Source organism: Macrotis lagotis, chromosome 5 (genome assembly GCF_037893015.1).
Source record: "Macrotis lagotis isolate mMagLag1 chromosome 5, bilby.v1.9.chrom.fasta, whole genome shotgun sequence".
NCBI lineage: Eukaryota > Metazoa > Chordata > Mammalia > Peramelemorphia > Peramelidae > Macrotis > Macrotis lagotis.
The window spans coordinates 82,276,326-82,286,760 of record NC_133662.1 but is presented as its reverse complement, the minus strand read 5'-3'; the positions used below and the strand labels follow the sequence as shown (position 1 = coordinate 82,286,760).

The 10,435-nt window shown below is 40.8% G+C and overlaps 1 protein-coding gene across 1 annotated transcript in view; it reads left to right on the top strand.

Moving 5' to 3' along the window:
- The first annotated feature begins 2,821 nt into the window (after positions 1–2,821).
- UBE2J1 (ubiquitin conjugating enzyme E2 J1) overlaps positions 2,822–10,435 on the top strand; it is a 43,725-nt gene continuing 36,111 nt past the window's right edge. The window contains exon 1 of the mRNA XM_074187139.1: positions 2,822–2,933. Coding sequence (XP_074043240.1) covers positions 2,903–2,933 — 31 coding nt within the window. The 5' untranslated portion in view covers positions 2,822–2,902. The remainder of the gene's footprint in view (positions 2,934–10,435) is intronic.

Below are 10,435 nucleotides of genomic sequence, written 5' to 3'. Positions count from 1 at the left end.
GACTGAGAAGTGGTATTTCTGGATAATATTTGAAATGGGAGACCTGATGACATAATTTTTTTTTTATCTTTCTTAAGAATCAGAAGGGACCTTAACAGATCACTTGGTCCAATTTGATAGTTTTCCAGATGAACAAATTAAGGCCAAGAGAGAGATGAAGATTTTCCCTGATCACACAATTTATTTAATGGTAAACTTGAAATTAAGAATCTATTTCTTAAAGTCATAGATTTAAAGTTAGAGACATCTTTGAAGTCACTGAGTTCAGCAGCTTCATTTATAGATGAGGAACCTGAAACACAGAGAGCAACTTGCCAATGGCCAAATAATTAGTGTCAAAACAAAATTTGAACCTTCCTGATTTCAGGTCCAGTACTTTCTCCACCAAATTAGGCTCATCCATCAGATTTTAATTATTTTATAGCTGTTCTCAATTTTTTTTCCCCCAGTGAACACAGTGAAATGTTCCTTGTATAATTGGTTTAGGTCAAGCATTCATTGTGATCATATTTATAGGGTTTCTATACAAAAAGACAGGGTAGTTTAATGCCACCCAAGAATCTATCTCCCTTTCTAAACGCAGAGAACATCACCCAACTTAGATGCTCAGGGCAAAGGGAAAGGGAGAACTGTGATAGTTATGGACTGAGGACCATACTATAGTCATTTGATGACTTCCTCTTAGGTGATGGGGAAGAAAATGGGGTCTTTGACGGCAGTATAATGGATGATTGAGTCCTTAGACAAAGTCAATCACAGAATGGGAAGGGATCTCAGAAACCAACCAAGTCTAGCTTCAACCTGAAAAAGAAGCCTTTCTAGAACAATCCCAGATAAGTGATCATTAAGACTGTAATTGAAGGCCTTTAGTGAAAGAAACCCACAGCCTTTGGATGCAGTCCACGCCACTTTTGGTTAGCTTTAATTGTTAGTCTTTCCTCCAGCATCCTCTAAATTTGTGTTTAGTTTTCAAAGGTTTTTTTCAAGATCCAGCTTAAGTCAGAACTATTGAGGTGGCACAGTGAATAGAGACCTGGAATTAGGAAGACCTAATTTGGCTCCAGATACTTCCTAGCTGGGTAACCCTTAATCTTTGTCTCAGTTTCCCCATGTATGAAAAAGGGATGTTAGTGCTAACTTCCTAGTGTTTGTGAGAACACTGTAAAGTGCTTTGTAAACCTTGAAAGTGCAAAATAGATTTTTTTATTATTATGCTATTATTACTAGATATTTAACTGCACAATTCTATGGAAGCTCTGGATTTTTCAGATGTTAATATTTCCCCCTTTCGGGTTAACTTCACCTCCTCTATATAGGTTTTATGTACCTAGTTGTCTCTATCGTCACCTTTCCCCTTTATTAAAATGTATGCCTCTTGAGGGTAGGAACTTTCTTTTTGTTTTTATATTGCCCTACTGTGTCATGTAAATACTTTTTTTTTTTTTTTTAAAGATTAGGTCTTGCCATATTGCTCAAGCTGGAAGCTCTCAAGTCCAACTGCATCGCTCTCTGGCGTGGAAGCTGTGACAGCTTCATTTTTGGCCTGGGCCGGTTCTCCCCTCCTCAGGCAATTTAGCCTTCTCTTCAGCCCCTCTTTGGTTCCTGATTTGAACAACCTAGCCTTGAGGCTCGGACCTCAGACGATCCCTCAGCTTCCCCTGGTAACAGGGATTAAAAGGCATGAGCTACCAGGACAGGCTCATAAATGTTTAATAAAAATTGGTGACTGAGCCGTCCCTGGGCCCATCCACAGTGACTAGGGACCCAGGCCCACTGACTACCGCCAGTGCTCTTTCCACTGTACCATAGCCGCCGGGGATCAGCTAGGTGGAGAAATAGAGCTGGTGCTGGGTCTGAGTTCAAGTCCATTTCAGACCCTGGGCTGACTCTTAACCCTGTGTCCCTGTTTCCTTGTCTGTAAAATAAGCAGGAGAAGGAAACGACAAACCCAAAATGGGGTCATGAAAGAAGTGAAACCAGATTTGAACTCCTTGAGCCTGCCTCTATTTTACTCCTTAACTTCAAGAAGTCACTTAAACTTGACCGATAGTTTGAATATTATCTACAGTTCTCGTGCCTCCTCCTCCTCGAGATGACAAAGAATTTTGAAAAAAATAAACTCAATAAAACGAATCCACGTTTCCAAAGTCTGACTTCGTGCAAAGGTGTGGGGAGGTGTCCCACATCTTAGCATAGTTGCTGGTAAACAGCAGGCGCCTAACTGATGTTTCTTGATTGATTGATTGATTTTTATCCGCTCTCTCGGAGGTCTCAGTATTGAGGTAACACGGGCAGTCGTTGCCACTTAACGTCCGGCTTCTTCTCTATGAAATAAAAGCTCGGGCTTCCACGAAGAGCTCCGAATCTCATTTCGGGGCAAAAAGGGTCCCTCCACGTCTCTTATTTCACGCGTACGAAACCATATCGGCCCGAGGGGCGGGGGGCTCCCCCACAATGCGGGCGGCGGGAGGCCCGAGGCCCCGGCCCGGCGCGCCGCCGGCAGCCCCGCGTGACCCGGGGGCGCGCCCCCAAAGGGAGGGCGGGGCGGCCTCCCGCAGGCCGGCAGGGGCCGCCACGTCAGGGCCGCTTCACAAAGCGCGCGGGGCGCGGGCGCGGCGGGAGGCGGGGCGGGGGCGGGGCCGGGGGCGGGGCGAGGCGGCGGGGGCGGGGCCTGCCCGGGGGCGGGGCCACGGTCGCCGCCGCCGTCGCCGCCGCCGCCGCCGCCGCCGCGTATCCCTGGCGCTCGCTCGGGCCGCCGGGGGCGGGGACTGGGGGACGCGGCTTCCCCGGCTCAGGAAGTCCCGAGGGCCGGAGCCGGAGCGGGAGGTGGCGGGGAACGGAGCCGGAGCCGGAGCCGGAGCCGGAGCCGCGGCCGCAGCCGGAGCGGGGCGGCCAGGCCACCATGGAGACCCGCTACAACCTCAAGAGCCCAGGTGGGGAAGGGAGTGGTCGCCCCGGCTGCGGCACGCATGCGCGGGGGCCGGCCGGGCGGCGGGGAGGCCGCGGGGCGCCGCCCGGCCACCTGTCACGGCGCCCCCTCCCCCCGCGCCCCCCTCCCCCCGCGCCTCTTAAAGCCGCGGCTCCCCGGGGCCGGGGCGGGGGGACACTTTCCCGGGCCGCCTGGCCGCCCCGCTTCTCCGGACGGGGCGGCTGTCTGTGGGGGTCCTGACCCTCGCCTCTGCCCCCCCGGACTGAGATAACGGGGGGGAGGGGGCCCTGGGCTGCCTCAGCCGTAGGACAGGGGCGCTCCCCGGGGGCCCAGAGGGCACTGCCACCCCCGCCGGGCCCCCCGGAAAGTGAGGGTGGCCTTGGGGCCCGCGGGCCCACCCCGGGGGTTCTTCAAGCTGCACTTGACTTGTTAGTTTTTGGAGGAGAGGCGTCGTATGAACTTGGATGGGGAAGGGGCATCTGTATTTTCATAAACTTTTAACCAAGCTTTAGCTTTTTTCTACAATTATTTCAGAGGAGTTCATGATACAGAAAAAGAGGAACTCCGGTTTTCTCTTGGTCTTGTGTTAGAGCCCACTACGGTTTTGCAACCTGAAAGCTTTGACTCGTAGCACTTTTTAATAGCTTGTAATTGTTTGCCTTCCCGCCCTATCAATGAAGTGAATGGTATGAACATATATGTTTATAGACAGAGATATTTAACTAGATGAATCCTAAAGTCCCATTCAACTCTCAAAGGTCATCTGTATCACGCTACTTTATATAAATATGTATATATTACAATGCATACAATGTGTATATTTACCTATAACTGGGTTCCCTTCCCGCCTTGAACACATACTGACAGTGTGATCCTGTAGGAGTCACCTAATCTCCAATATTGTGAATTGTAGAACAGGTGCCTATTTGTCGTAGTAGAGAGAATCCCCTATCCTTAGGAAACATCCTTATTCCAGGGGTAGGGGAAGGGAAGTGGAAGATAGTCTGGGTCAGTACTTTCATGGTAGTATGGGAGGGAATCTTGGATGAGGAAACACTCCCCACAGATAAGAATCACTGAACAAGCTTTTAGGTACCTACTATGCCAGGCACGGGTTATAAAAAAAGCCAAGAATAATAATGAGTTTACATTTCATCACTGTAGCTTTTAATGATGATTATTGTTATTCAAGTGCTTTGAAGTTTTCAAAGCATTTTATAAACATCTCATTTAATCCTCACATCTGCTCTGTAGGTATGTGCAGTAGTTATTTCCATTTTATAAATGGGTACACTATGCTTCAGAGAGGTTGAGGTGATTTTCCCAGGGTCAAAGGCTCGAACCCACATCTTCCTGACTCTAAGGCAGACTTTCTAATACCATTTAAGAGACGAGGAAGGAGAGGTCCAGAGAAATAAACTCATATCTACATAACTAGTTTAGTACCCGACCTGAAACAGGAAACCAGGACTCTGACCTGCCAAGTCCAGAATTATTTTCACTGCAGAGTGCCTCCTATGTAATAGCTATCTATCAATCTATCTATCTATATCTATATCTATATATCTATATATCTATATATATCCCTTTATCAGGAAAGAAGGAATTCAAAGTAGTAATCCTGATGCCACTACTCCAATAATTTCTACAAATCCTTGGGCATATAGACAGTAGAACACTGATGAAAAAGGAAGATAAAGCCTGTGAAAGAGTTGTCCCCAAATAATTGGATTGAATAGTAGGATCTTGAGACTTAGAAATCATCTTGTTTAGCGCTCTCTCATTTTACAGGTGAAGAACAGATCTAGAATTTGTGACTTATTCACAATCTCCTAGAACAATAGATTTAAGATTTGAACCTCCATCTGTGAAGTCAGTGTCCTTTCTTCTGTTTCTGGTTGCCTATGAATCATTCCATTCAACATTTATTAAGCAATTACAAAGGACAAGACTTTGTGTTTAAAAGAAACAACAGTCTTTACCTTCAGGGAGTTTACTTACAAAATTAATATAAAAGCTATGTGTATATTCAGTTTCCTATCTTGGTTTCTGGAGAAAATGGAAAACATTTCTTGCCAAAAACTGAAGCTCTTTATTAATCTTCAGATTTTTATCATGTGCTTCATGTCTGATTTTGTCTGATTACTCTTAGTTCTTGGTTCAGGATGAGTACATGGACAACAGGTAAACTATGACCTGATAGACTGACTTGATATAATACTGTTATGTAAAATATTAATGTATTTTTTAGATTTAAGAAGCATTGAAAATTATTATTTGAAGAAATATTTCAAAATCTTTTATGAACCACCTCAAGTGATCGTGATGTTTAATCACCCCACTCCTCTCATTTAAGTAATTAATGTCCTTTCATAGTATACTTAAGACTCTCATATGATAGTAACTTCTTAAGGTGTCAATGATCTAGATTTTGTTGTTTTTTTAATAATAAATTTTATTACCAAGTTATTGTGCCTAGCATTTATACTTGAGCTTTGAACCTGATTTTCAGAACACACATTCTTACTATCATGCTGAATAAATAAACTTTTTCATTTTTTTTAATTGCAAAGTTCAAGGACACTAGTTTTGGTGTGTATGTATGTGGTTATGTGGATTTGTAATTATGAATTTGAACAATTTTATAAAAGAAATAGGCAAAAGCCTATAAATTTTCTAATCTTTGTGTCAAGGATGGCTTTTCCCAAGATTTTCTTAGAATAGAAATAGGGGTAATTATTATTATTAAGCAGTCCACTGTTTAGTAGTCAGAAGACCTGGGCTTGGGTGAGGATGATGAACATTTTTTGATTTTTTTTCTTAGCTTTATTTTTCTCATCTGTAAAATGAGGGAAATAACAGTTGAAATTTTACCTTAACAGGGTAAAAAGAGACTTTGGTAAACTCTTGCATGTATTGTTATGAATTAGTCAGCCACCAAAAAAAGTTCTTTTTCTCCTCTCTCTCTCTCTGATGTAGTTATATATTTTACCATTTGCCCCTATTAGCCCTTAAGACTAGAAAGAATTATATCATAGTGGCAGAATTCTGGTCTGTCCCACAACTATTGATCTCCCACAGCAAGCATAACTTGTAAGCTGTCCCTTTCAGTGCTAAACACAGTTGACGGAAGTGAGAATATTTGTTGAACTGAACCTCTATTCTTAAATCTTAAATTTAAAAAAAAAACCTCACCAAAAATAACATTATTTTCTTCAGGTAGAACTTTCCAAAATGAATTGTAACATTTTCTGCTTCTTATATCTTACTTCACTTGTTTTTTAGGTAACATTTTTTTTGTAGTACATCAGAATTTGTCAGCAGATTATCTTCTTATACAAGCTTTTCTGCCAAACTTAAGCCCAAATTCAAATTCTGAATCATTTAAAATTTCTCTTAAGATTTTGTTTCTTTCTCCTTTGAACTCACTAATGAAAATAGTACATTAGGTCAGACCTTTACTGATCTGTTCACTTTAATCATTTTGTGCTCATCTTGCTGATGATCTAGGAGAAAAGGATCACTTTAAGTGCCTTTTTGATTAAAGAAAGAACCCATTGGGACTAAGGGGCCATGTGAAATTTATATGGCTCTTCATATCTGAGGAAAAATTCACTTAAAACAATCTATCACCATAGTCTATGAATGGTAGTTTTATAATTTTATTGAATTTGTTCTGTATTCTCGTTTACTCTGGAATTTTAGTACTTTTGGGAAGTCTTTAACTGTTGAATTAAGATCATTGTTGGAAGAATGGAAACATTTTATTTGCATTTTTCCTGCCGAATTATAATAGTTTAACATTTAAAAAAATTATTGTCAATAAGTTTTCCATGTCTGATGACTTGAAAACTGACTAATTCTATAAGTTGCCATCACTCCTTGACTAGTGAAATCAAACTGAAGTAAATTGAATGTCAAAATGATTGCTGGAATTTCTCTTTAACTTTTCTTTCTGTTTGAAGAACGTGATATATAATATCTTGCAAGCAGTCAAAGGATTATAAGTGCAGGACTGGAAGGAACTTTAGTGGTCACATAGTCCATTTTGTTCATTTTACAGATAAGGAAACTGAGGGATAGAAAGGGTAAGTGACTTGCCAAGGCTCATATAGGTGGTAAATGGCAGAGCCAGATTCTCTCCACATCTCTAGTTTTCTTTCATTTCACCTTGGGGTTAAAAATGATAATAAAATTATATAGTCTTTCCCATGTGCCAGGTACTGTGCTAAGTGTTTTACAGTCATCTCATTTAATCCTCTGGACAACTCTGGGAGATAGGTCTATTATGATCTCCATTTTATAGATAAGGAAAGGGTAGTAAAGTGACTTGCTTAGGGTCATGTCTTGTGGCTAGGTACTTGATCTGCTGTGCTACCTAACTGCCCTTAATTTGTAAGGTGGAAGAGCAACACCCTTAGCTTGCTATTTTAAGACCTACAGGTATTTTTTTTTTCTGTTTCCTGAACTTAAACTGTAAATGTTTCCTCTCATATCTGTGATTTTTAATTTTGACTTTCTGACCTAATATCCTCTGTCCCTAAGCTATTTATAACCTTTATTTTGACCTAGATTTTTATATTTCTGACTCTAGCCTGGTGATCCTGATCTCTTATTGCTTTTTTTTTTCCTTTAGATTTTTCAAGGCAATGGGGTTAAGCGGCTTGCCCAAGGCCACATAGCTAGGTAATTATTAGGTGTCTGAGGTCGGATTTGAACCCGGGTGCTCCTGACTCCAAGACCGGTGCTCTATTCACTGTGCCACCTAGCCACCCCTTCTTATTGCTTTTCAAAGTGATTTTTACATTTTTTAAGTTAACTCCTACATATCCATTAGTGACACAATAGGAAGGATTCAGTCTTCTTCCTCTTGTCATAGACAAGTGTAAGCTCCTGGCATTCTGTGACTTTCATTTTGGCAGATTTACTATAAGAAGCTTATGTTAGCCAGTGAAATTAGGAACTCATTTTGATTCTGAATATCTAAGTTTAGGGAAAAATCTGTTACTTCTTACTTGATTCAACAACTACAGAAATCAAAGGAGGATTGGTTCCCTGGGGATTAACAATGGAAAAGTAGCAAGGATAAAATTGGCCAAAATCTTCTCCCTCCGTTGTCCCTTACCTCTTGTCTTGGGAATTTCTTAGTTGGGTTCCCTGAAGAGCCCAGGGAGATCTCTGCCATGAGATCTACAGAGCTAAGGGTCAGAAAGTGAGTGGCCAAACTGAAAGGAAAATTAGTATACTAAGGAATACTCCTTGAACTGGGAATGACTTCACTTCTTAGAGTACAGCTTGGATTTTCATTGTTTTTTAGGTTGACTTGCAGTAGTACAAAGGCAATGAGCTACATTCTGAGGTATAATGGAGAAAGGATTGTGGACAAGTCATGGAAACCCAGTTAAGGTTTTTTTTTTTTTTAATATGGGCTTCCATTTCTCTGAGGTTAGTCTTATCAGAATTCCTTGTATTAGCTGAAAAATCTCTTAAGATGGTTGGAGACCCCTTTTAAAATAGACTCATTCTTGTTTATCCTGTTGTTAGTAGGGAGGGAAGAAAAGTGCAGATCTCACAATTCTTTTTCCTTGATTTCAGATATTGCTTTACTTAGGGAGCAGATGTTTTTCCCATTCTCACAGTAGACATACAGATTCATTGTACTTGATATCTTGAGTTTTAACTTTGGTAGAGAACTAGAAAATCTAGTTAAGTTTCTAAAATTCTTCCTTTTTTTTAGACCCACAGAGAGTGTCTATCTTTTTCTAATTATTCTGCATAACACAGTGCCAGACTATGGAGGTAAGCCTTCTTTCAGATTTAAGGGTTTAAATTCTGCAATTTCTTCCAGAGTTCAAGTATCATTGAAATTACTAAGAATATAAATTTTATTATTAATAAAGGAATTTTATTGTATACAAAATATTTAAAGTAGTGAGATATATATTCTGTCACATAAAACGTATCATTTAGAAGGTCAGTAGGAATATATTCCTCTTCCAACTTTTCTTTTTTTTTAAATGCTGTTAAAGGAATTTGATGATTCTCTGGACCACCCAATTGTTCTTCTTTTTCTGGTTTTTGAAAGGCAGTGGGGTTAAGTGACTTGCCCAAGGTCACACAGCTAGGTAATTACTATTAAGTGTCTGAGGCTGAATTTGAACTCAGGTCCTCCTGACTCCAGGGCCAGTGCTCTCTCTCCATTGTGCCACCTAGCTGCCCCCAACTTTTCCTATTTTTGTTGAGGTTACTTACCATCATGTCATTCGCCCCAGGTGTGCAACTGTGAAGTCATCCTAACTCTTTACCTTTCCTTAACCCATAGATCTAAACAATTGCCAATTTCTTTCCATTTTACTTTCATAATTTGTCTTGCATTCATGTCTTCCCCTCATGTAGCTACCACTCTAGTTAGGGTCTTTTTCACCTTTCCTTTGAATTATTGCCATAGACTCCCAATTGTTTTCCCTACTTTAAGTCTCTCCCTTCTATCTTCCATCTTTTACACAGTCGACAAATTGGTAGTTTTAAAGCACAATTCTGTCCATGTCTTTCCCTGCACATAAATTCCAGTGGTTCCCTATTACCTCTAGAATCAGATACAAACTCTTGTTTGGCTTTTCAAGACTTTCACCATCTGCTCTAACCTACTTTTACAGCCTTGTTATCTGTTACTCCCTTTTCTATACTATACATCCAGGCAATTTGTCCTGTATCTGCCCTAGCACTGGCTGTCTCCTAGAGTTCATTCATAGAATGTACTCCCTTCTTATCTCTACCTTACTTAGAATGTTTTTTTGTTTCCCTTCAAAACCTATCTCATATGCCATTTTTTTGTTTGTTTGTTTGTTTTTGAGGATTTTTGCCAGGCAAATGGGGTCAAGTGGCTTGCCCAAGGCCACACAGCTAGGCAATTATTGAGTGTCTGAGGTCAGATTTGAACTCAGGTACTCCTGACTCCAGGGCTGGTGCTCTATCCACTGTGCCACCTAGCCACCCCTCATATACCATTTTCTACAAGCCTTTCCTGATCTGTCCAGCTACTTGTGCTCTTCCCCCTTAAAATTAAGATACAAATAAACATTTATATATTCATATGTATACATATTGTTTCCCTGATAGAATTTGAACCCGTGGGCAGGGATTTTTTTAGACAAGTTTTTGTAACCACAGTACCTAGCATATTGCTTGGAACATGATAAGTGCGTAAATACTTGTTGGCTAATTGATATAAATACAGATTATTCATAAAGTCCTTGAGCATATTTTGAATGTTAATAATTTTGATTCTCTTTATGATAGAAAAAATCAAATACCAATTTTAAAGCAATTGATGTTTTTTTTTCATTTCTGAGTGAACATTGGGGAAAAATAAAACAAAGCTCTGGATTGTCATTAGAAGACCTGGATTGACTCCCAACTGAACTGTTTTCTTGATAATTTATTATGTATATGATTTTGAATAAATCACAACATCTCTGGACCTCAAGGACTTCTTCCATAAAATGA